The sequence below is a fragment of the Coptis chinensis genome, chromosome 4, assembly GCF_015680905.1.
Source record: "Coptis chinensis isolate HL-2020 chromosome 4, ASM1568090v1, whole genome shotgun sequence".
Taxonomy (NCBI): domain Eukaryota; kingdom Viridiplantae; phylum Streptophyta; class Magnoliopsida; order Ranunculales; family Ranunculaceae; genus Coptis; species Coptis chinensis.
In genome coordinates this window covers 32108912-32136781 of record NC_141459.1, presented here as the reverse complement: position 1 = coordinate 32136781, position 27870 = coordinate 32108912, and the positions used below count along the sequence as shown (strand labels likewise).

General features: G+C 35.4%; 1 protein-coding gene across 4 annotated transcripts; it reads left to right on the top strand.

Moving 5' to 3' along the window:
- The first annotated feature begins 10330 nt into the window (after positions 1–10330).
- LOC147503222 (uncharacterized protein At4g26450) lies at positions 10331–16611 on the top strand. 4 transcript variants are annotated; one of them, XR_015221929.1, is made up of 7 exons: positions 10331–10495; positions 10590–12533; positions 12760–12949; positions 13085–13139; positions 16019–16074; positions 16170–16221; positions 16319–16611. XR_015221929.1 is itself a non-coding variant. In XM_086607990.1 (6 exons), exons 2-5 carry the CDS (start codon positions 10642–10644, stop codon positions 16069–16071), a joined length of 2190 nt encoding a protein of 729 aa, XP_086464116.1. In that variant the 5' UTR covers positions 10331–10495; positions 10590–10641; the 3' UTR covers positions 16072–16074; positions 16170–16611. The 4 variants fall into 4 exon arrangements, 1 of the variants encoding a protein (XP_086464116.1); XR_015221931.1 differs by having other exon boundaries at positions 13085–13163; XR_015221930.1 differs by having other exon boundaries at positions 13085–13163; positions 16170–16611.
- The last annotated feature ends 11259 nt before the right edge of the window (positions 16612–27870 follow it).

Here is a 27870-nt window from a genome sequence, read left to right as displayed (position 1 = left end):
AGGGGGCGTACGTTCTGTCTTGATGAAAATTCCAGTATTCCCCAATTAGCTTCAGACTTTCCTATACGAAGCCAACCTGCCACCTGGATCTACTTCCAGACAACTACCACAAAGGTGATCCTTACACCCAGTGACCCAGTATCGAGTCGTACACTATAGTTGCCTGTTCCAATGGAATCATCTTTCAACAAAAGTAACGCTGTTGTGACCCCCGCAAGTTGGAATTACCAGTAACTCTGGACATAATTTGATATATGTGTTCTTTTGGGACGAGCTAGAAATAAAATATTAGTTTCCTCATTTTAATTTTTTCACTGGTGCTCCCCCTTTGTACAGTTTATTTCAAAGATACTACTTTCCTCATTTTTTTTTTTTTTGTTTGTTGGTGCTCCTAATAAATTCTGTGGAGGCCATGAAATTTAGAAAACTGGCATTTGCAGGGGGTAGGGGGAACACATACATATTGTTCTGGAATTAGCAGATACTCTGCTACCCAATTTATAGTGTCCATGAACTAATTGCTACAACTTACTGATAAATTTACATATTTCTACTATACATACAAGACGAGAAACCATATGGTGCAACCCTTTTTATTTCAGTAAAAAAAAAGGTACAAGCACCTTATCTTAAATAGTCAACTCCGTGCCTACTCCTTCCAAAGAGACAATAAATTAACGAGCCTGCGACAAAACATGCCTTAATCTCAGCCCCTTTTTCCGTTTCTTCAGGCATGTTCGAGCATGAAGCAGGAAGTGCCTCAAAATAGAACAATTTTTTTGAAGAGTACGAATTATAAATATATACACAGATGGACGGACAACTGGACAAGAGCTGGATGCATAAAAGAAAACATAAAACCTAGCAACCCTATGAGATCCTTCAAAGGCAAATTAGACAGATACAAGCTGCTGAAAATGTTGCAAGTAATGAAGCCAAAGTAAATTTCATCAAAGAAAAAAAAAAACAAATACTTAAAACTAGAAAGTGGAAACAACGGTTTCACACTTTCACAACTTCAAAATGGACTAAAAAGATTCAACTCTAATGTCCAAGCATACATTAGTACATTTCCCCCTTTTTTTGTCTTTCATTTCTTTTTTTGTCTTTGTTTTGGAGAAATGTTGGCAACGTATTAGATATTCTATTGACCAAGACTTCGATTGCTTAAAGTGTAACTATCAGTACTAATTTTATCAAAGTGACATAAGCGTGAAGGCGGTGAGCTCTTGCCGATTATTGATCCACCTTTTTCCACATGCAGATGGAGCTAACACTTCCTTGAGTTAAGACCACCGAATAGAGCACGCAACAATGCAAAATGACACTACCATTTGGTTGGTTGAAGCGGGATACTCAATCCGAACCGATTCATGTCGAACCCGATTCGGACTTCAGATGGGGATACTTCATACTTTGATAAAGCTCCATCAATAAGTAGAGTGATCTATTAGAATTAACAATCGCTGAATGGGATGCGCATGAACTAACTCAAAGCTTGAGAGAAAGTAGAGGACTCCCCTTGGGCGTGCCCAAGTAGAGCGTTCTTACCGCTTTTTAGTCCTCCAATTCCTATCAGTTAATATACTATAATAACTATGTAGCAAATAGTCTATCAAGACTACAGAGAGTCTTAACCAGTATGACATTCGCCAAGTGGTTGAAATTTATCCCTTGAACTGTCGATGTTTCTATTTGATACATTCTGTATTTGGCACCATATACTTGAACAATAGAAGAGGTTAGGCAAAGGGAAACTAGCTCAGTTTTGCTCACCGCAAGGTTCCCAGGACAACAAAGCGGTATTTAATATTGTATAATAAAAACCTTTGCCTACAGAGTTGGTCTATTCCCAGAAAATAATCTAGCTTAACTGGATTCCAAACACCATAAGGACTTCTTCTACCAAAAAGAATCCTATTAATAATTAACTTCCTAAACAAACCTATCTATATAATCACAAAACAAAACACTAATTATGGATATATACAAAATAAGAATCCTATTAATACTAAACTTCTAATGACATAAGAAAACCTAATCAATTAACCTAAATAAACCTATATATATAAAAAACCAACGATCCTCCTAACACAAAACAAAAACACAAAACTTTTTGGTTTTTCTTTTATTCTGATTTACATTAGTTTTACATATATAACTGAGTTCTTTTTCTTTTTTTCATTGCATACAATAGAAGATATTCAATCAAGGCTTCAGAAAGAGTTAACAAAAATGGATAAGGTAAACTATTTCTTTTCCAGTATCTTATTTAATAATTTTGTTGATTTCTCCTTTATGATTCAACTGATGATAAAAAAATTAATATTAAAGTTTAAACACATGAGATATTAGCGTAAGCCTGTAATGGTTTGTTTTTTATTATTATTTTAATTCAAAATTATATTGAAATATATTGATCTTAAGACCTGTATTAGTGTAACAACCACTCACTATTAACTGTTCCTAGAACCCCTCTTACCCCTCCTCTTTATAATTCTTCTCAATATTGTGAAATCAGTGGGACTGTGAGAGAGACAAGTTTCAAGTTAAAGCTATTGAGTCAATCAATCCAACACCACAATTATTTTATCTTAAAGAACTTCAACATAAAATCTTCCATTATATAATTTTCTATACTCAGCAACATATTACCCCTAAAAGTTTATCTGAAAACATAACAAAAGAATAACCTGTTCAGCAATCCCAGTGTAAGTAAGTGAAAGATCCTTTTGAACCAGAATGACTTTCTCATCCAAAATGTCTATGTCCCGAAGTTTGTGTGCATGCTTTTCCAATTTGAATAGTAGTTCTGCCTCGATCGTTTTCAGATGCCTTAGCCTTCATGCTCTCAACCTACATTAAGTTAAAATGTCTTACAAAGATGATTCATGTATTGAACTTCTTATGTTGCTTTGTCTCTTTAGCTATAGAACCTACCTCTTCTTTTAGTCAAATCTCAGCCAACACCAACTTTTGAGCCCGATTAAGTTAATTGGGGATATCCATGAAATGCAGTTATACAGGTGTGCGGCATTGCAATATACACTCAATAGAATTGTCGCGCAGAGTCTGCAAGTAGAAAATGAGAAGTTTCTAACTTACACACTGAGAGTTTAGAGTAATATATGATCTTAGTTTGCACATTCACTGCTGCAAAAATTTAATAAATTGTTAAAGTTAAAGAAGTGTTTCAGTGAAGTTAAAACCTGTGAAAAATATATGTAAAAGAACCAAAAATTATTGGTTAGTCATTCATCCCTACCAAGTGCACTTGCAAACAAATGTAGTCCTTAGTCCGAAAGGTACTGTTAAAGGTTATGTTAAAAGGGGATAGGTTGTCCTTTATGAACTTAAATGAAAGAGCTTATAGGCTTTAGGGAAATGAAATCTTACTCAGACATAACCAATGAAATTAACATACTGTTTAATTTATGATGTCTAAAGTGATTGGTCCCAACTATTTACAGACTTATACAGTAATATCCCGGTCGATCAATAACGAAGATAATGATAATTAAAACATGAAAACTAAAAAATGCCCAAATCAATGTATCCAGAAATCTCAAATAAGTTTATTTTCTGTGTGGAACTTTTCTGAAGATGGTGTTGGGAACTTCGATATGATGAAATTATATGAAATATAAGAGCAGGCCTAAGGAGAACATATCAACTTTCAAATCATCCATATGTTTTAAAATTAGTTTCAAGGGGGAAAGGTGTGTGTGTATAGGGTACGGTATAGTATATATATGTATGTAGAGTATAAGAAAATACATGTTTTTATATCAAAATTATGTAATGCTGGAACCAAGTTTAGTGGTATATATATACCTGCTTAGAGTCTCCCAAAATATCAGTTATAACTCCATATCCATCTTCCATGACATTCCTCCTTCCTCTCCTACTGGCCACAAAAAAAAATCTTTTTCTTCCATCTCAAACTCAGGAAAAGTTCCGTAGGGAAGTAGCACCTATTCACTATAGCCCACTTTGACACACATTTAGTATCCTCCCACAAAGCCTGCAAAACAGTAAAAGATCCATCAATAAAACAAAACCTAAAATAATGCATGTTCTAAAATTACCAAATTACTACAAGCCCTGACAATGGTGAGACTGCATATTTCTGGATAATATAAACTAATATAATTTTTAAAATGTAGCTCATGGAGTATGAAACCAAACACAATATTTCACTCAAGACAGCGTTGAAGGAAATTCTAATCAAGGAAAAATTTCAAGGAGAACCAGTTTACATATCAAAGATTGAAAACAACCAATACACTGTATATGTCATAATAGATTTGCCGATAATGAGAGAAATCTTCAAAAATCCAAATTATCCTATAAGCCAATCATTTCCGGGGACGTATCAAGCGAAGAAAGTGGACTCAGAAAATGCGGCTGCAGGAAACGCTATCCGCTTTCTACAACAGATATACAAATTTGAAGTTTTAGATGTCAACCACAAAGAAGTCATTACTAAACGTGAAGAGCTACACGAAGCAAAGACTAGAGAAAAACAACTTCATCAATATATTGAAAACTTGAGAAACGAAAATGCCTATTTGAAGTCAATAAATGAAGCATTGCTTATAGGAGGACCAAATTGGGAAATGAACTACCTAACCATCCCAAATAATTGATCAGAATTATATTGGATGAGGATTAGCGTAGTGTTAGATCCATCAGATCAATTAGCTGATAGTTTAATGTTTATCGATTATGCCAATTCTTTTATTTATATATCCTCTAATAAGCATTATAAGTTATTATTTGACAATGTTTATCAATTATGCCAATTCTTTTGTTTATATATCTAATGTATTATTTAATGTATTGTTTTTGAGGAATTGAGGAAAACTGATTATTGCAGTATAGGAATTTTAACATAGTGATATCGAGTGATTTGAATTCCTATATATTAATCGGTAATTCGAATTAGGTTTCAAATTCAAATTACCAATCCTTAAATAAAGCCAAAAAAAAAAAAAATGGAACCATCTGATATTACGGCCAAATTGGCTATAAAAATTTCTATCAACTCAACACTCCACCCTCCTAACATGAATTTAAATTAGTAAAAGATTAAGTGAAGGCAAGCAAACGAAGAGTAAGGAGGAAATATAGTACCATGAGATTTGTTAGGAAGAAAGGAAGCAGCATCCCCATCGTTTAAAATGCATTTGGCTCTGAATAGTTGTTCGTCCAGCTTTGGGAGAATTATAAAAGAAAAAGAATTATTATTTGTCAGCCACGCATGCAACATGAGAGATGGGATGACAGAGAGAGTGGTACATTTTGGCCCTGGGGAATAGAAAAACAGAGCTTTTGGATGTTAGAGGGCACGCTGACAGAGCGATTGTTCTTCGACTGTGGATTTGGAGATGAACCTGGAGGCTGACTCTTGCAACTCCTTTACCAGCTCCCCCAATCTCCTTGCTTAAGTGAAAGTCTCCGATCATTTCATTTGGGGTGCTATGTAACTTAATTTGAATGTAAGTTGCAATAGAAATCCCTACTTAAAATATATCTTTGGGCCTAGGCCCAATAGTACAATATACGTAGAAGTTTTAAAAAACAAAAAATATATTTTAATATATAGATACAAAACTAAATTAGAATCCTATGCAAATCCAATCCCGTAGTAATTGAGCCTCCTATGAAATCATGCATGCCTTATCTCCTACACGTAGAATTTTTGAGCTTCTTACAAAATCATGCCTTATCTCCTATATATGTACAAAAAACAACAATTGCACTACACATATCGAAAAACCAGATAGCCAACTTTCTTTCTCTTCTCCATTATTTACAATTCTTTTCTAAGTTCATTTCATATTGATTATTATTTTTTTTTTGTTATATTAAAGAGTATTGGATAAATAATTTATAAATTTTATTATGTATATTGCAGATAATGGCGTGTGAAAATTACAGTTTGTGTAAAAAAAAATTGCTAAAGGAAATTCTAGAAATAGGACTTAACGTTCAACAAGATCCGGTCTACAACACAGAAATAGAAAATGGACGATTCAAAAGCACTGTAACATTAAAGGTACCAAAAGACTTATTCCTTAACAATGAAGACATCGTAGTTAAAGAAATTGATGGAAGCACTACATATTATGTTGCAAGAGCAGAGGATTCAGCAGCTTTTCACGCAATACAGTTTATAAAGGATGAACGTGATATAGAAATTGAAGACTTCAATTTCAAAGAACTTATGAAGAAAAGAAAAGAGGTTGAAGAGAAACAAAATCAACTCGACGTCCTCAGAAATATTATGCTAGATTGTTTGGTTGATGATAAACACAACAAAGATAAAATATATTGTCTCGAAGAAAAAATTAAAGAAATGAAGGACAGGGAGAAAAACCAAAGCAATGACAAAAGCAACAAAGAGGAAAAGAACGGTTTCATAATAAAGAAAAGAAAACAATGAGAATTAGTACTTGAATATCAAAATTTTATTATGTTGATCAAATAGTTTTTTTTTTTTTTTTTTTTTTCCTATTGAATGCTTATTTTAAATTTTATATATGCATTAATTTCAATTATTAATGTTGTCTGAACTTTTGAAAGAAGAATGGATGGCATTGCCTAATATATAGTAAATCGTTCTAGTTATTCTATATTCTCTATAGAACTGTGTTTCTCCGGTCCTGCCATGTTCTTAAATAAAATTAACTCTTCAACAGGATCAACGTCATATGTGTTGTCATCAAGTTCAACTGATGAGGTATGCAATTGAGAAACAACAACAACTACAATTATCAGGCTGAAAACGAAACACTCCAACATAACTGCCAGGTGGGGCTGCGTCAACACCCAAGCTCATTACCTTCCAATCAAATATGATATATTGAACTAGCTAGCTATAGCTAATGTATTTGAATATGGTAATGCAGTAGTGGTTAATCTGGAAACATATAGACAATTCTTTGTTCAACTGACAAAAGAAAACATGCAATCGTAAATACTTGCAACAAAAGTTTCTAAAGTCATATATATTTTCAACAAAAAAAAAAAAACTGCTCCTGACACATATACAATTCAAAAACATACCATACCTTTGTGAAAAAAAACACATAAAAGAAACAACATGGCGGGAGCCCACTCTCTTATGTGGAAATTAGCAACAAGCTAGACCCACCTTCACAATGCATCGACAATGCCATCAACAATGCATATGGAATCATTGTGTGACAATGCGGTGGCTAGAAGTAACTTGGACTGGAATGCTTTAAAAAATTTGTACGTAATACGTTACTTGGCCAATGCTGTGGTTAGAAGTAACTTGGACTGGAATGCTTTCGAAAACGTGTACATAATACGATACTTGGCTTAATATGGAAGATGCTCTAAACACCCAAGAAAAATAAGTGAAAATATGGAATGGAAAAAACTGCAGGTATACAAACCGCTAGGAATCTCACACACAATAGAAGTCCTACATACATAAATTAATGGTAACATGCCTACTAGGCAAAGGACTACATTGCACTGTTGGAATATTTATATATAAATATTTTCAATTGAACTACAAGGAAACCCCACTAGAGTACAAATGAATGCCAATTTTTTATAATGCCGTCATACACTCGACTTTGGTTTTCACTTCCCTAGAACAACCCGCTATATCTCCCTTCTTGGTAATAAAATGATTCTTCCAATTTTCAATATATTTAACACATTCAGCTGCCACTTGACAGTATGATATAATCAGAAGTGCTAGGTTTAAAATATTAATTCTAACATAATCAAAAGTACTGGGTTTAAAATATTAATTCTAAGAAAGTGTGTACAGACCAATTGTGAATAGTGCCAAAAGTTGGAAACCATAGCGCACAATGTTTTATTTGTGCGTTGTTACAACTCATTTTTCTGTTTTGTATAACATAACGAAATTGAAAGTAAGCAGATACCAAATCAATATATAATAAAACATTTAAAACCATTTGAAAGCTCATACACAAGTGAAAAGCAAATGCAAGAAAAAAATCCCAGTAGCTATGTAAACAATAATTAAGCTAAGGGGTTCATAATGTTATGTGCTTGAAAAAACCTCATCATTGCCAAATTCAGAGCATAAGCATAGAGTTGAGAGATCGGCACGCAAATATCTAGGGTTTGATCAGCTATATATGCTCTTAGGCCCAATGCTTGCAAGATTGTACTCGAGTACCAATATAGAAAGGAAAATAGTAATGATGCTCCCAAGTGCAAAATTATGCCCTGTTGGCAAATGACACCGAGTAATATATGCGTACTTCTTTGCTCCATAGGCAAACATAGAGATAGACGTAAATTATATCGAACCACCAAAAACTGTGTTTAGAATGCACAAGGAGGTAACACTTGCCTAGAATGCATCAGATTATTCCCGCTCTTCTTTATAAATTCACCATTCCTTATAAAACCTCAAGCCAAGTTCATCAACACAGTGAGGCTAGTGATTTCAGCATGGTGATAAGGTAAGTGCCATGGCACAAAATATTCATGTTGGTTTCTGTACAAGCATCTTCTATTTTATCCTAGAAAAGAACAATGAAACATGCATAGAAAGAGGAAATGAAAACTTCAATTCACTTGAAAAGTGAAATATGAAAATCAATTATTATCTCTTCTACAACGCATTATCCCATAAGATTAATACATAATCAGAAATAGCAACAGAGATGTAGTGATAGCATTTCTTCTGTGTAGCTGCTGTTCGTTGCTCTTACTTTCTGCCATTATAAAATTTTATAAATTTACACCATTTACATTAAAAAACTGAAAAATAACATCATGTCCAATCAACAACAAGTTCTATGTACAACAAAAGAGTTGTGGGATAATGCAACCCAGAATAACATTTCTCCTCATATCCTACAGTTTTCGACCACCTTCAATTTACACCTCTACTCTGTCCATAATCACTTATTTCCCAATTGATTTACATAACCTACAAAATATAGCTAATAATGGATGTAAACTTGAAAAGATTAACATTTTTTTGTAAACAGCAAGAAACCATTACTAAATGCTCAATCATAATTTATTCATAGTGTAGCCCAATATCATTATCTAATAACTAGATTGAAGCAATATTACGTGACAGCTATATCAACTTAACGTTACTTCAACATCTATTTCTTCAACATGAGAGATATACTAATTAATGATATTCATAGGAATCACATAAAAAAATTAGTGAAAGCCAATATAATATTCATATCTCATAACTTTACATATAACATGCGGATAACAATTACACAACCGAACTTGAGAAGATAAAGAACCATCTACATAAAAAATTAAGTAAAAACAAATATAATATGCATATCTCATAGCTCTACATAAAACATGTGGATAACAATTACACAACCGAACTGGAGAAGACAAAGAACCACCCACATAAAAAAATTAAGTAAAAACCAATATAATATTTATACCTCATAGCTCCACAACTCCACATAGTTAGTATAATTTTCATAATAATTTAATATAACGGCACCCGTTCATAGAACGGGTTCAAAAACTAGTTATCATTTTATAGGCCACAATCTTAACACCTGAGGCCAAAATTGAGGAGTGTAATCCTAGACATACAGGCAGGGCCGACTCTGAGGGTAGGCAACATAGGCAGTCGCCCTAGGCCTCCCACATAATAGCTAAATAAAAAGGCCCCCACTCATTGACAAGTAACTATACTAGGCCCAATTTGCCATTAGTGTATGAAAAAAATACTGCTGGAAGGAGTTGAACATGGGATATACTTGTGAAAAATTAAAAATCATCACCCTTAGACTACCATCATTTTGATATTATTAGAGCCTTAAACGTTTTATTATTATTATCAACAAATTTGCAAATGATTTTTCACTTGTTTCTTTGGGTTTTACAAGGGCTCAATCTAGGAGCTCGCCTAGGGCCCCAACAAACTCAGAGCCGGCCCTGCATACAGCACCATTTGTTATCACATCACTTTCTAGCCCATTTGGATTTGCATACCATGAACAATCGGTAATCTCTCTACTGTGTATGGTTCACTCCTTCAGTCCTTTGGAGCTCTCCCTAGTCCCTACACAAATTAGACTTGTTGCCGCTTCTACTTTAAAGTATTTGTTTTATCAGTTTTATCACTTTTATGTGTATGCTTATTGCTTAGCATGTGATCTGCATATATATGATGGAAGACTGGATAGGCTTCGTATCTCCCTGTGACCACTAAACGACAAGTTCCTTTAATTAAAAGAATGAAAAAAATTAATTACGATATTCAACCCGAGCCCATTAAAGTGAGATTTCCCTTTTCAGTCCCCCAATTTAGGTAATGACTTGACCATTTTACCCACAATGAGATATGCGTGCCAAATTTACCTCTTTAATAAAAAAATTCCCTTTCATCATTTTTTTTTTGTTAATTTTTTGATAAAACTCCATAATCCAAATCCATCATCAATCAAACTCCAGTACCCGATCCCATAACTCAATTACTCCCCTGGTATATTCTCTCTCTCTCTCTCTCTCTCTCTGTATATATATATATATATATTATAATACTTGACTAACATGTTCTATTGTATTCTTGTTTACAGGAAATTTTGTAGACGTTTCTTTTTTTGAGTTATATTTAAATAGAAAAGAAGTATGCATTCTAGGCATCGTAGTCCAGGTGGTGGTGGTGGAGGATTTAGTAGGTCTAATAATAATAATAATTCAATGGGAATGGGAGGAGGAGGTCTAGTTACGGGTCGAATATCACCAGAAATGTATAATTCGGGGTATAATAGAAACTTTAATAATAATAATAATAATAATAATAATAATAATAATCGTTCTTTTAATGGACGGATGGTGTCGAATAATAATAATAATAATAATAGACCTTATCAGCCTGCGCTGCCACCTCAGCAGCAGGTGAGGAGAAGTAGTGGGGATATATTAATGGAAGCGGGTCGGCTTGCGGCTGAGTATTTAGTTTCTCAAGGTGTTTTACCACCTAATGTGCTTACTGAGAAATGGGGAAATGGGAATATGTTAGGGGGTGATGGTAGAGGTTCTGTTCTTAATCGTCTTGGAAATGGGGGGTCTGATTTTGGAGGAGGAGGAGGTTCAGGGGGGCGTCGTATGAGAGGGAGGAGAAAGACGGGGTTTAGTTCTACTAGGGGTTTTGATTCTGAGTGGGGTAGAGATGTTAGAAATAATAATGATCAGATGTCTCCCAATATGGAGTATGGGGATGATTCTGTTTCTGGGCAATGGCATCATGAGGAGCGCCAGGGTGATTTTGATGGTACCAGTGGAGTTTCGAAGCCTGGAAGTAATGATTTACCACTAACGAGTGATGTTGTGGGTAACTTGGAAATGGAGGTGGATAAATCTGAAGTTCCTGATGATGCGGGTTCCAAAGGAAGTACTTCGACCACTGGGAAAGAAGTTCCGTGTGAGACTGATCACAGATTTTCTAATGCTTCTGATGACGTCAACATCTCGAATACAGAAACTGGTGAAACGAAGGATGCCGTGATCAATGATGGTTTGGAGAAACAAACTGCTTCGGAGGATTTTTCCGTGGATCATTTATCAAAGGAGGATGACACAAGCAAAAATAGTAATGATTTGTTACAACTAGGCAGCTCTGCGAAGGTGTCCACCAAAGCTGGCTCTTCATTGGCAGTTAAGGATTCAAATGTCGAACCTGTTACAATGGCTGGCGAGTTTCAAGCATGTGATATTTCTACTACCAAAGGACCGAAAGTTTCAACAGGAGAAGATCCCACTGAAGAAACCAAACATTTATCAGAAACAAAACGTTTTGATTCTGATGATTCCAAAGCTCCATTAGTCCAGACTATGGAAGATGTTGGAGTCTTGGGTTCTGCATTGGAAACGGAGAGGGGTGACGGCGTGATGTCTCGATCTTTGCTGGATAGATCTGTTATGTATGGTCAAGAATCAGGACAAAATCTTTTTGAGCTTGGAAGCAGCAATTCTGTGGTTAAGGACAGAGGTGAAAAAAGAGTTTTAGAGGATGAGGACATCAGAGAGGGATCAAAGAAAGCTAGAGAATGGTCTTCCACCGAGGTTTCCCGCCCCAATGATTATTTGCAGCTTCACAATTTCGGTGCAAATCCATCAGATTTACACAGGAGTTCCACACCTGATTTGGAAGTGGTTGAGTTTGTTGATCAAGAGAGATTGTTTGATGTTGCATTGCTTCCAAGAGGTGCACCAGAATCAGGAACTGAGCCTAAAGAAGAGAAGCAATTGTTTCCAAGTTCGTTTAAAATCTGTGACCTTAACCTCATGGAATCATCTGATATGACTGAGACTCATGATGGTCGTCCTCTTTTCGGTCTTTCCTCTACCATGGAAGCCAAGAAGGGACTACAAGTGGATGTTGATTTGTCAATGAGTAATGGCTGTCAAAGATCTGACAATTATGATGGAGGTGCAGCTGATGCCAAGAAGCCTATAATTGTTGAAGTGGAAGATGATTCTCCAAAAGAACACGAGGTTTTTGATCATTCAGAGAGAAAGTGAGTATCTCCCATCATTTTCTTTTCCACGTCTCTAGTCAGCTCAACTTCTGATATTCTATGATAGCATATAGGAACATCGTGTACTTCTAAACTTTGTGTGATTCGGTTCATGGGTTTTTCCTTTAAAGCTTTCCAAGTGCAGTAATTAATATCCATTGATTACGATTTAGTTGCAAAGTTCAGAGCCACCTCTTAATTAAATGCAAAACTGTTAATTATACAGGACCGATATTGCACATTCGAGCTTGGACGGTTTTCCAAACCACATGGACGACACTGGTGATCTTCCCGATGCCCAGGATGGTTATGGCCTTATGATCTCTGAATTACTTGGAAATGATATCTCAAATTGTTCATCAGTGCCAGCAGATATGACTAGTATGCATAATGAAATGGGTCTTCATAATGCCGTGGTATAGTCAAGAAACTTATCCAAGTTAGCCAGCCATTCTTTTCTTGTAATCCATGCACAACTAGTTGATACACATTAATACAGATATACTTCTATACTAATTTACGGTTTTGTTATTTCCCACTTTCTCTTTCAGGAAATCCTTGATGACGACGATCCTATATACTTATCTCTCGGAGAAATACCAATAAGTATGCCAGATATTTAGTTAAACGGTATTTTTGTTTTCTTTTTGTTTTTGGTTTTGCTTGTTTCATGGAACTGCATTGGGTATTCTGATATACTCTTGACTCTTGAGTGAAAATGGTTTCTAAATTTCTAATAAAACATGGTATCATAGCATCATTTGTTCTCTTGGTTTCAAACGTCTTGTCCCTTTTCTCTTTCCATACACGAGATAGATATAAAATCCTTAGGGATGGGTGGGTTTTAGTGGCATCTTTAATGTCTTAGACTTGCTTCAAAGGAGTATTAGATTTGATGTAGGAGAGGGGATCAGTGTCTGTCTATTATGACAAGGTGAGAAGCCTGGCTGGAAGAGATACCTTTGCGCCTTCAGATTTATAGGTTGTATTTTGTATTCAAGAACCACGTTCTTTTTGAATTTGAGATCTTTTAAAATGAGATACTCTTGCTTAGTACCTTTCTTTCGGACATCGTTGTTTAGTGGGAGCTGACCCTCCTCACAGAACATACAGCTAGACTTCATGGCATCCTATTAATGAGATGGACCAGGATAGGTGAATGTGTCCCACTGATAAGAACGCAATATTTTTCTGTTGTTTGGTTTGTAGAATCCTGTGTTTTGGGAATCGGAATCCTAGGAGGCCTACTCCTATTCCAAATCTCCATAGTGCATGTATCCGTTGTTCCAAAGTTCCTTCCAAAATAGCGTTCTTTATATGGTGTGCACCCTTAGAGTGTATTATAACCGTTGATAACTTTAGATGAGGAATAAAGAATTTTTTGTGCCTCCACCTTTGTAGCCAAGTGTTGCACAAGGTTTCGCTCCACCAAGTTTCAAATGATGCTATGTAACTGGCCAGGTAGTGATGTAGAAACTGCTTTTCTGTTTCAGCCAACTGAACAGTGATGTACAATTCGTTGGTGTACTCTCAAAGTGAATGAAAATTCTCTTAAGTGTTTGGTACTGTAGAAACGGAAACCCTCATAGTTGTAAGCGTCTCATGTCACTTAAATCAGAACAAAAGGAAAGAAAAATGAAAGAGACACTAATATCCACCTGAGCTTAGATATCTTAGAAGCTTAGAATCATAATAGGATTTTGAAACCTAAAATCTAGGATTTTGGTTAGTAAATTATAAACTCATAATTGTAACAAGAGTAATGTTGGAAATATAAGCTAGAAGCGTAGAAGTTTCTAGATATTGGAGACTGATATGAAGTTTGTGTTTTCCATGTCTGACTCATTCGAGGTAGTTTGGGCTCTTTTCTTAGAAAAAAATATAGGCATATAAAATCGAATTATGCTTTTTCACCTTTAGATATAGATATATGTATGCACATGGTACTAACATCACCCATTTAACTGAAAATTGAACTATAATTCAAGTTTCAACATTTGGCATTTATTTTCTTTGTGCTTGTCTACAACAGACAAAATACTCTTCTCTTGTAAGATGTATACGTTGAGTTTGTGTATATCTATTTCCTCAAAGCAGTATCAGAACTAATATATTCTCAAGTGGTTATCGCTTTGGATTTAGAGTTCGGTATGTTTTCAGTCAAAGATCTTGCTTTACTTTATTCTTTCATAATAACATTTTTGGCATAAAATATTTTAATGGTTGCAGAGGCTGATTTTCTTTGAAAAGAATAGAAAATGTGTTCTGTTTGGTTGTTTTAAGAGAATTTTCTCTCTTGACATGATTGCTGCTAATATGTTTGTTTGTCAAGAGACATTCTCTTGATTGTGTGGTGAAATATAGAATTTTATCACGTTTGTGTGCAGCATGAAACTGGACGATTGAAATCTCTTTTACAGGAATTTTAAGGGTTACTATGTAAAAGCTAAAATATAAGGTTCCAATACTTGTTTTTGTTTGTTATGCTTTGATGGTGTGGTGTTCTTCCTTTGGGGGGGGGGGGGGGTATTAAAGGTTTAGGGTAGGTTGGTTTTGAGGTCTTGTTTACTTACTCAAGTACTAATGTAATCCCTTATATTAAGGAAATAGCTACCATGGAAAAAAAAATGTTTCAGGAAATAACTAATCTTCCAATTGTTGGGTTTTTAGATAAGGCTTTTATTCATGAGATTGAGAGCACCTGGAAATCATGCAATAAGATGTCGAAGATTTCATCTCCCGAATTTTCTTGGACCACTTGCAAAAACCATTTTTCATGTGGATTCACACGAGGAGATCATTTGTCTGTAGATAATTCAGAACTTCGTCGTCACAGTTAAGACCATGATCACGAACTTGAGTTTGTTCTGTATCTGAATCAGGGTAGTTTTGATTTTTTATAATTAAAATGAAATCCGATCACAAGAAATTCGTAAGTAATTTAGATTGTGTAATTAGATGGCTAATTTAAAATACTTGTGATGTGTGTAATATTTGGACTCTAGAGAAATATGTAATTTGGATTTAAGATAATTTTGGGTTTATGTATCTGATGTCTAGTAAAATAAAAGGTCTAGAGTAGTGTGTATTGAGTTAGTATGGTCATAGGAAAATGTATTCTTCATATATCTGTGAAGAGTGGTGTTGTAGAGAGTTTTTTTTATTTCAACTAATTTTAATAGTGCAGTAAAGGAGCCGTTGGTGCTGTAGGTTTTTGATATTGTGGTTTTGATGCTCATTGTGGAAACATTCTAGGTTCTCCTCCTAGATGTTATATTGCTTTACTATGTATACAGATATTACTTTTACATGTTTTATAAACTATATAAGTGGGTATACTTTTATCCCTATACCATATTTCTCCACCGTCCTGTTACACAAAAAAGTCATTTAACTAGTTTATAAATGTTTTCTTCGTATTGGAATTTTCAGGCATTATTAAACCAATCGTTTTCTAATCTGTCTGTTCTATGGTGTATATTTAGGTTTTTTGGGAGTCTGGGAGCAGCCTACTCAGCCGTTTGGGAAGCCGTTTTAAAAGGTAGATCGCAGAGGAGTTTTCTTGTTATTCTTTTCAGTTGTGCTTGTTCCGATGATAAGCTACCTCTAACTGCATCTTGTTTCTCCATCTTTCAGTTTCCAGCGCCTGCCTGGTGGTGCTATTGATGGTTGTAGCTTATATAAGATTGTAGGTTTATGGGGTTTTTTCTTTTTAAAACCTCCTAAAAAGATGATTCATGAATCTTTTTCTGTAAGTTTATTTCTTCTTATGGATGTGTTTTTAGAGAATAGAGCCAGTTTCCTTAGTCTGCCTGTTTCCATGAAATAATCCGGAGCTTATATAGCATGAGGCAAGCCGACAGTCAAAGATCACCAACTGATATGGAATTTCTGGCTCCTTAACGCTCCGTCTACCAACATGACACTAGTTCTGTGTGACAAAATATGCTGGTCAAACACAGGAGTTCGTGGATAGTAACCAACAGTGCCGCAGCCTCCAGCAGTATTCTTGGTTCTGCAGCAGTCGTGCTTGTGGAGGCTTTATAACCACAATTTGGTAGGAATTGACCAAGTATTATTATCTCTACACTATATAATAGCCGGATCTTTAGGAGGAAAATTTCTCAACCGAACTGTGTATTTGTAATCTCTCTATTTTATGATTTTAGAACTACCTCCTTTAATTATCCTAATCAGTTTCCTCTTTTTTAAACAATTTACCAAAAATTCTCTCACTTTATTGAAATTAGAATTATTTATTTAAAATAATTTAGAAAATGTATTATTATTTTTTTTTAGATTATAACTAAATTCAAAAATCATACTTATCGAAGCATAATAGGTTTAAAGATTTGAAAAACATCGATCGTGAACGGGTTCGCGATAATTGAATGAATGTTCGTGACTTGATGTAAGCACCTAAATATTATCGAAAAAAAAAATGTAAGCACCTAAATGTGTCTTTGTAGTAAGACAAGATTCTTGTTTTATAATAGCTTGAAAGTTAGATCTTAGTTCGAACCTGTTCTCATAATATGAGACGTGTTGGGGAACTGCTCCCAACATATGCCACCGTTACTTGGGGCATCTCCAATGGAGGTGTAAAGCGTATAATGTGTGAAATATACACCCCCAATTTGAAAAATACCCATCCAATAAAGGGTGTAAACCGTATACAATAGCTATTAATTGATATAAGTTGGTAGAAGCACTCTAATATGAGAGATAATTTTTTTTTTTTTTCTTATGTGGTTTTCTACAATGTTTTCTATTATGCCATGTGGACTCTTTAGAGAGTTTGATTCAATTTCCAGTGTCAACTTATTTATGATTAATATAGTTCTACTACATGGTTTTCTATTTTAGTACAACTTGCCCAACTTAAATACAATTCAAATTAGTCTCCACAAATTTCGCAAATATAATTATGTTTAACTAGCAATTATTTTCTCAAAAATAGAAAAGAAATTACCACACAAATTCCGCACGTATAAAGAATATATAAATTATTTCCTAAAAAATAGGAAATATGATCTTATTACCACTCAAATTATGTACGTATAACTTTTTCTTCAATGTTGGAATTAAAGATCAACATAAACCATTTAACAAAAGGTACTATTTTATTACAACTCTCCCAACTTAAGTGCAATTCAAATTAGTATGTACAATTATTTTCTAAAACGTAATTATTTTTAACTAGCTATTATTTCCTCAAAAATAGTTAAACACCCGGCAATTAGGGTCTCCCCCCTAAACACACAGTCAACTTGGATTAACTGTTAAATTTCAAGTCAAGCAACTGAAAATTACACAAATGCCCTCATTATTTTCAAAAAACAAATGTTCAATTTTAATTGGGTGGGGGCAATTGTGTCATTTTCAGCCATTTGACTTAAAAGTTAACAGTCAAACCAAGTTGACCATGTGGTTGGGGGGGGGGGGGGATCCTAACTAGCAAAGAGGATGTCGTCATAAAATTGTAGGCATTGACACCACCAAAATAAATGTGCATAATGGGACTTGAAATGAAACACACTCATTAAATTCAAAGTTGTAAAAGAATGACCATTGGATTGAATTAAGCAAGACTTGACACCAAAACATTTCCATCCGCCCCTATGAATAGATTTTGATCTTTCATGTTGGAATTAAAGAAAAGAATATCATTATTGTTGTGGCAAAGTAACCTCATTGCCAGTTAAGTAACCTTTTAATCGAAACTAAAAATTAAGCAAACGAAGTTGTGTTGCCTAACGTATAATTGAGTCCCGTTTTGTGTTTTCATTATATAATTTCTCTAATTGACTCAGAGAAATTGTGTGTTTGTCAAAAAATCATGAAAAAAGTCTAGAAACTATGTTATATACGTGTCTAGGTTCCATCTTAACATAGAATCCATTTGACATAATATCACAAAAACCCTTGATTGGAAATGGGGCTTTTGCTTAGACTTCAAAGGGGCTTGGGAATAAGACATATGGGATAGACTGATGATAGGCACATTGGAGCATAGAACACACTTGGTCCAAATAAATACCTATTTTGAAATAGTGACAGGTGGCTAGAATACCGCTAGGGATGAGATCGACTAACTATAATTTGGAAAAAGACCATAATTTATTCAAAATCTATAAGAAGGAAATAAAGAAGAAGATAAATTGAGTAGGGAAAATACACAAGGAGACTTTTAATTGTTGAGATGGCCAAATTTTTTCGAATTAAACTATCAAGTTTAATATTAGGGGTATTTAGCTTTTGGGCCACATTATAAATGGGTAATATGCAGTTGGTCACCAATTGTTCGTTTATTAGCTATTGGGCCAAAATTAACGGTTGACTGCGTTGACTTTGCGTTGACCATGACTGAACTATTAGTCTGAAAAACTGATTTTTTGTAATGCCTAAAACACCCCTCGCACGTGTCTATGATGTGAAATTTGAAATCAAACAAAAAAACGGTAAAATTAAGATGGGGTTGATCCAATGGCCCCAATCAATATAGCCGTTAGAACTTAGAAGTCGCTTCTTCCACTCCCTATATATTTCACCATGGGAGCCTACCTACCTTCAAACATACACTTCAAAAAAATACACTTAAAATCCTTTCAAACATATACTTAAAAAATGGGTGGAAGTGAAATGGTGGTTCTCTCTCCTCCAAAGGTAAGTTTCTCACCTTGTGACTGCTCGACCTTTCTCTTTAATGGCGATTCAGTTGGACCAAACGCCAAAATAAACAATTTTAATTAGGACTAATCCCTAATGTGGTAGATTATTGTTGGCACTAATCCCTAATATGTGTTTTTCAGTGTCCGCCAATTTTGCAAGGAAGAAGGGCATTATGCCTCAACATGTACTTACATAGGTGTTCACCGCCCTAAAGCTTGGTGTTGTGGGTTTATCGTGTGATTTTACAAGATAAATGAGGCTGGTACCCTAGAAACCAAGTTGCTTAAGTGCTCATTCGAGGCTTGCAGTATTGTGCAAGAGATCTCTACTCCAACAAAGAGGTGCTTCCAAGTTGCCAATTATGCAAAGAAGAATTTCCTCTCTGCAAGAGTCTGTCACTTGTGCCCACAATGTCATTTACCTACTAGTACTTGTGAGGGAGTGAGTGAGGGGGGTGAGTGTGTACTCGAGTGCAACATGAATAAACATGCTTTTCTAACAAAAAATAAAGCTAGTTAAACTGTATTGATAATGTTCATTTGAACTTCCATAATTTAGTCCGCATAGGTGAACTTCCATAATTTAGTGCGCAAAAAGTGAATTTCCATAACTTTCATAATTGATCATTCTCAAAAAAAGTGAACTTCCATAAAGTATACAAAATAACAAAAAATATGTGATGCCCATAAACAGCCACGAAAGCAACATTGCCAACTTCAACAGAGTATCTTAAACAAATAGAGTGTTTCAACTAACCAACATGTTGGCCTGCACTACTAAGGTTGGGATTGAGTAAGAGACTCACTTAACACAATGCAAGGTGTAGATTGTCCTCGGTGTCGAGGGTGGTTGTGAATCTTCACCCAACCACCACCAAAGCCTCTACCACCTCCTCTGCCTGTAGCACTTCTTGTTCCATATCTCCTAACATTTGTAGCCCCACTCTACCGGTTCTTCCACCTCTCCTTGCTTGGGGACTTGCAGATTCTCAACGCTCGGTTCAGGTTAAACCGGGGACATCAATCAGCGGCTGCAAATTCACATGTTGGCAGCATCTCTCCTACCACCAGCTCTACCAATTCTTCCACCTCTCCTTGCTTCAGGGGACTTGCAGATTCTCAGCCTGGCCGGTTCGGGGACATCAATCATTGGCTGCAAAATTCACATGTTGGCTGCACCTCTCCTACCACCGGCTCTACCCGGCTCTATCGGCTCTTCTACCTCTCCTTGCTCTAGGGGACATCATTTTGCAGTTCTCGAACTTCACGGGGACATCAATCACTAGCTGCACATTCACATTATTATCCCCACCTCTTCTTCTACCACCACCTCTTCTTCTACCACCTCTAGTTCTTGTAGGGCTATCATGACCACCTTCTGCCACCACCTCTTCTGCCCGTTCACTTTCATTGTTCTCCGCATTCCCAACTTCAGGTTCAATGCCTTCAGCTTCATTGGCTTCATCTGCTTTTCTTGATTTCTTTGATGGTTGATCTTTCCCTAGTGGACATGTCCTCTTATTGTGCCCTGGTTCAAGACATTTCTTACACTTTCTCTTACTTGTTGCCTTCTCTTCATCATCACCTCTTATCCTCTGTTTTTTAGGTCTACCTGGATGTCTCTCGAGTGGTGGAGGTTGTACAACATCTTCTGGTTTAACCTGTCATATAACAATACATAAGAATCCCAATGGAGAATTGGAAATATGATTGATAAGACAAATCCAAAAGTACCTTGCCCCAATCCTCTTCATTGTCAAATGGAAATATATAACCACCATAAGTTGCTCTGAATGCATTCACATGATAAAATGGACTGCAATACCTGTTAACATTTGAATATCTTACTAAATAGCAACTAAATAGCATTTGAATGGTCTTACTAAATAGCAACTAAAAATATACCTTGCCCAACTTTCTTTTTTTGGCCTGAATGGTCTGATCACAGCTATAGCATGCACACATGGAATCCCAGTCATTTGCCAAACTATACAAGCACACTCTTGTTTAACCAAATCCACAACAAATTTTTTTTTTTTTTTTTATGTTGATGGCACGAGATGCGGTTTGTGAGACTCCACGAAACCTTATACCTAGTGTGCTTCTTCTCAAGTCTTTCAATCACATCTCTAACAGCTGGTATCAACTCATTATCTGCCATCTCACATGCAAGCTCTCTTCTCTGATGCAACAAGCCCATAACAGCCAAGCTGTATTTGTCCACAAATTGAAGTAAAGGGTCTCATTCCCCTATTTTTAGGATCCAACTGTTAAATGACTCAATTGAAATTATTTGTTATAACATCACATTTTGATGTCAAATCAAAGTGTGATCTAGCCCAACAGTTTAAGGATTCTCTTTCTAACCACTTCTTTGCATCTGGCTCCTCCTCCTCCAACTGATCCATAAATGTTACATGCTCAGGTACTTTGTATGCCTTTGCTGCACCCCAACTTAGACTTTGCAAGTAATCACCCTTGAATTATGACTTGAAATTCTTATACATATGTCTAAAACAAAATCTGTGAACAATAAAGGAAACAACCTATTCTTATACATGCAATTTGTAATAGGATAACAACTATAATATGAATGTAAGTTTGGTTGTACACTGCTGATTTGCAAAAGGAAAGTTGAAATCAACAAAGATCTATAAGCCCTTTACTCCTATCGATATGAATGTAAGTTTCTCTGGGTGTTTGTTCAAATGAGGTTTCAAATTCTTCAAGAAATCATTCCATGTACACTTATCTTCACCTCTGCATATATATATACCAAGAGGAAATAGCCCATTCATAGCATCTAATCCAATGGCACTCAATACACAACCCCCATACTTACCTTTCAGAAAGCATCCATCTAGACCAATTACTGGTCTACATCCCTGAACAAATCCATCAAGTGATGCCTTATAGGCCAGGAAAAAACCAATAAACTCACCATCTTGATCCCTATACCACTTTGCCAATGATCCTTCATTCCTCTTAAGTATTTGTGTTTTCAGTTATGCTATCTTGTGGTAACTAGCTTCATAGTTACCATTGATCCTCTCAAGTACTCTAACTTTAGCCTTCCAAGCAGTATAATAAGAAATGCCAACCCCAAACTGATCCAACACTTCCAAAATTAGGTCTTTGGGTTTCATCTGTGGATGAGATCTTAGAAACCCTTCCAACTTATCAGCTACCCATCCACATGTTGCTTGTGCATTCTTATTTTTTCCATCAGCCTCACAACTGTGAGTCTCCACATAGTTCCTCAACTTGAAAGTGTGTTTGTCACTCATCACAGTGCAATACACCCTCCATCCACATTCTGGGTCCTTACACTTCAAGTGGATTCTGGTCTTGTTATTTCTAACTTGAACATAACTAAACTTCTGATATATTGCAAGGTTCTTCATAAACTCTCTACACTCTTTAAATGTTCTCCATTCCATTTTAGGCAGCAGTTGCAATCTCACTTCTGTGGTTCCATTTCCTTCTATTCTCTCCTGTTCTTCATCTGCATACAAATTCTTTGGTAACTTCACAAAAGCATTGATGTCATCATCCTCATCATTATTATCCCCATCCAAATCAGGTTGCTCATCCACCAAATCAGGTTCTTCACCTTCACTGTCCCTGTCTATAGGGTTAGGCACAAAATCAACATCTTCCTCATCAGAAGAAGCTTCACTAACATAAGCAGTACTTAGCTTAATACTAGGACCATACTCATCTCCCACTTGTATAAACATATCAACCTCATCATCCTCACTGACTCCACCCTCACAATCTTCCACTTCATTATCAACCAAGTCCTCAAATGCCACACCACTATCAATCACAAACATCCCAAATTCTAGAACATCTTCTGCGGTGAGTTGAGGTTCCACCCTACCTTCACTTCAAAATAGAGTTTTTGGCTTTCATTGGTGCTTTGTAGGTGTAGGATGAAGTCTTGGTGACTTTCTTAGCTGAGTAATGGTCTGATTTGGAGCTTTTGGTGTTGTTGGAGTTGTGGAAGGAACATGGTTAAGCCTAGGTGATTTTCTGACTTGGACACAACCACCCTTTGTTTTTGTTTTGGTGTTGTTGGACTTTGTTGGGACTTTAAGGTTAAGCCTAGGTGATTTTCTCACTTCATGGTTGATTTGGTTTGTTGCTTTTGGTGTTGATAGGATTTTGGGTTGTTTGTTGGATGTTGGGGGCTTCAAGGGCTTCAGGGCTTATTGACACTGGCTGGGCTTGACTTGGTTGTAGGCTATCTTCAAAACTTGATGGGGTTACAAACAAATGATACCTCTTATCCTTTTCAGGTTTAATCAAATCCCACATTTTCAACATATCCTTATCATTATTGAAGTAAGTCAGATGTCCCCTAGCAATGAATTTGACACATGACACTGGTTTGTCATCCCCAAAGTGCTTATGTATCTCCTTGAGCAAATCAAGATAACACATCTCTTCACCATTTACCTCATAGTCACACCTCTCCACACCTCTATACATAGAGTAATTAACCTTCCCAGGTGCAAAAGGCATCCAAAAACCATCATAGTGCAACACAAACACCCTATCACCTCTCAGAGTTCCCATAACAGATACAACCACACTATTGGAACATAAAATGAAAATAAACTATATAAATCAACAATGGAATAAACTTCATAACATTTATAAACTTCATAACATTTATAATCCATAATAAACTACATTACAATCCATAATAAAACATAGGGCTAAAACACAAACATAAAGACCCTAAACATAAAGACCCTAAACATAACAAGCAAAAGCATGACAGCCATTAAAGACCCTAAACATAACAAGCAAAAGCATGACAGCCATTATACCAAACATAACACCATCACATTGAAACAAGAATAACATTACTTCCTCTTATTCTTCAGTGCAGTCTGCATAGCTTTATACTCCTGGGGACACATCAAACCCTGCACAACCACTCTAGGTTGTGCTTGACTTCCCCCTCCAGCAGTTTGTGCTTGACTTGAACTTCCCTCACCCTTAACCTTAGCCTGAGCCTCATCCTCACCCTCAGTCTCAGCAGCATTTGGATTACTTATTGCATCAAGCCAATCCAAATACTCCAAGTCATGCTCAGATAGATCCTGATCATCATCAGAATCAAATGGAGGTAGTCCTACAGCAACCCTGTCTGCTTCTTTCTTGTCCCTATATTCAAATATGTGATCATGGACTTCTTCATGAGTTACATCATCACCATGCTCATCAACATAAGCTCTAGCAGCCCTAACCTCATCCTCTGCCCAATTGTTATACCCAAATCTACAAACAGACATTAAATGGTCTGGATACTCCTCACCTCTCCTTTGTTTTGGACCCTTGCCCTTTCCCTTTATACCCTTGCCCTTACTTTTTCCCATTTGATAGGTCTGTTAGACAACAATCAACAAGTGAACATTGTGTTACATTTTTTAAACATTGCCCAAAAGGTGCTACATTTTTTAAAAAGTAAAATAATGTGGCAACAAACTACTATATACCTCTAATTTATCAATATAAAATATATTAAAAAAATATAACTATAGTATTCCAGATTACTTAAAAAGCCCTAATTTTTTGTATTAAAAATTAGGGTTTGGGACCATTACTGTATTTAAGAATTAGGGCTTGGGACCACAACATAATAAACAATTAGGGTTTAGGTCAATTTTTTAATTGATAATTAGGGTTTGGTCCAAAAAAAACACCCACGTACTTCTTTAAACAAACAAACATTCAAACCATGCAAAATAGTATAAACAATTGAACAAACGTAACTAAACTGAAAAAGGTTTAGTTTTTAGGGGTTTTTACTTACAAACTAACTTCCTCAAGCTTGAATGCACAGATAAGATCTACAAGTCCAGTCTATCTTCTCCAAAGCTACCACATTTATTCCTAGCGTTTGAAAATGTGTTAAGTTGGTTTTTAGTGTTTGAAAACAGGTTGTCTGAAATAGGTTTGCTACCCTCGCACACAAAACAAAGTTGTCCTCAAAAGAATGATGTAAGTGAAAGAAGTGAGTGTTTGTCTGAAAGAAGTGAGTGTTTTTGGGCGGTTAATTAGTGTTTTTCCCGCTAATAGTGAGAGATTAGGATGCGTGTCACAAATAAACGGTTAGGATAAAACGTTATGGTGGCTGTTGATTTGAAAATAACTTTGATCTTAGCCGTTTATTTCAATCACGTGCAATACACGTGGAAGGGTAAATGTGCCATTTTAGAAAATATGGATGGATCACCGTTAATTTTGGCCCAATAGCTAATAAACGAACAATTGGTGACCAACTGCATATTACCCATTTATAATGTGGCCCAAAAGCTAAATACCCCTTAATATTAAGGGGACTGGGGGAGATAAAAAAAACTTGAATATTTTGTACTTATAACTTATAACTTATAAGTTTTACTACTATAAATGTTTGCTACAATTTGTACCTACATAGATTAATTGTGATGTATTAGTTGGGGGGTGTTCACGTGTGGTGTCAGGAGTAGCTACCAAATGCGTAGTAAAAACCTTTTGTATATTGAAGGGTTTAACATTTTGTGCTTGAATTAGATCGTAATTTTTTTTAATGTAAAATCTATCAAAATGAAGCATTTCCTATTAGGGAACTCTCGATCTATAGGGGAAATTTAAATCTTATTAGCCTTAGGAATAAGGTGGGGAAAAAAAAAAAAACCATTCAAGTAATAAAAAATTATAGGGAAAAATTAGAGTAAGAGAGGCATATATATGTGGTATATATCCATTCATATTGAATTACGGATACATCAATGATAGAATCATTTTTTATTGGACTAAATACAAATATAGGTCCTCTAATATGAAATGCAATAAAATAGAAAAGAAATCAAACAAGGGAGATAGATGAGGACGGATTTTGCTAAGCATATTTTATTCGATACGGGTAGGAGAAGAACCCGACTCGGTAGTCATGCAAATTGGTTGATGGTTTTGAAGAATTGGAAACTGAAGAAGAGTCAACCGAGGATTGTGGTAGTCGTTCACGAAAAGCCAAACTTTTAAGCATTTTTAATGATAACTAAGTTATAAAGTTAGTTGTTGAATTTGACTCCTTATGGACATTACCTTACGTATCAATTCCCAAACCAATCTTTTGCAACACCTTATCACTCAATGCATCAAAATATTGTCATGCAACCATTTGGTAAGTTTACAGTTACTTCAAAACAAAAAACAAAGTTAATATATAGTGTCTAACCACCACATCAAAACATAAATAGTACTACCTACTACGACATACATAATTTTGATGTCTAGAAATTATAGATTAATTTTATGAACAACATGACCAAAAGCACAACCGAACAAGTAGAAGACGAGTCAATAAACACAAGTGAATAACTAACATGTTGGGATCCTATTTTCTGAATAATAAGAAATAATAAATGGCTTCAGATGCATAAGTGGACAACATGCAATGACTGACTAAGTGTAGTCAGAGCACGCAAAGAACAAAATCTACCTACAATTCCAGAAAAGTATTACAAGAGATCAGTTATTACGTGTTCAATTTCAGAGAACTTCACAAAAGAGTCCTCAAGAATTGACCAATCAAAGCAGTAAAGATTCTCCATCATCCATGCCTCTTAGGCAGCACACTGTTACCCATTTGGAGTCCCTAACTAAGAGCAATTTGTGCAGGAGTCTTCAACAATTTCTCTGGCACAATACTTAATCTTAGATGCTTATGCACAATACTCTTTAAGAGGGGCATAATATTAAAGTTAGAAGCTTAAGTTCCTTAAAATATATAACTCACGGATAGGTGTACTCCGTTCAATTGGCAAAAGGCACGCAACTGAGACTGTTGCCAAGCTGGGTGGCATTCCACCTGATTGACAACAACAAGGACATTTGAAACTTCAGAAAGGTCTCCCAACTTTTTTGACAAAAAAATTCTAATACCAATATCACGAGACTTGCCAAAATCATAAAGACCCTCCACTGCTTTCCAAGGTACTAGGAAATTTAGGTTGGAAATTCATGTGAATCTATTATAGTTTTCACACATGGGCAATTGTATGTGGCGGTTTTAAGAATAACATCTAGACAGGGATTGAGATATATATCTAAATTATCTGGACAATGTAGTTGAATCATTAAAATGTGAGAATAAGACCTCATTAATGATTTGACCTTATTTTGGATGTAGAAACTGGAGCATGTATACTGATTACTCAAAGTAACATATATGCAAATATACAATATAATGATATACACTAATACAGTGATACACAATTATACATGACCAAGTACAATAAAGATTGGAGAACAAAATTTTCTTTCTCTAATATAATAGGCCCACACAGGAACAGAAATAACTTATCTTGCCTATTAGCTTAAAAATCTCAACAAAAAAAGAATGGGCTTCTCATAACATCCCATAGCATCAATGTTACTTAAACAATTCAACAACCGAACCATTACCTATATCACATTATTGTGAACTAAAATATTGGACAGGTTAAAGAGGTGCTGAGGTGGGATGGTCAACGAAGTAGTATATTTCCAAGGAAACAATAAATAATGCAACAATATACTGTACATTACTACATATTTAATAAATTACCAATTCTCTAGAACGGATTTACTCATTGCACTAAAAAATATATTTAAAAACAAATATA

Bases quoted from the DNA above. Each gene is read 5' to 3' on its own strand.
- LOC147503222 (XM_086607990.1), top strand. From the start codon at position 10,642: ATGCATTCTAGGCATCGTAGTCCAGGTGGTGGTGGTGGAGGATTTAGT. The intron at 12,534-12,759 runs GTGAGTATCTCC...TTAATTATACAG, and splicing joins TTTGATCATTCAGAGAGAAA to GACCGATATTGCACATTCGA. The intron at 12,950-13,084 runs GTATAGTCAAGA...TTTCTCTTTCAG, and splicing joins TGGGTCTTCATAATGCCGTG to GAAATCCTTGATGACGACGA.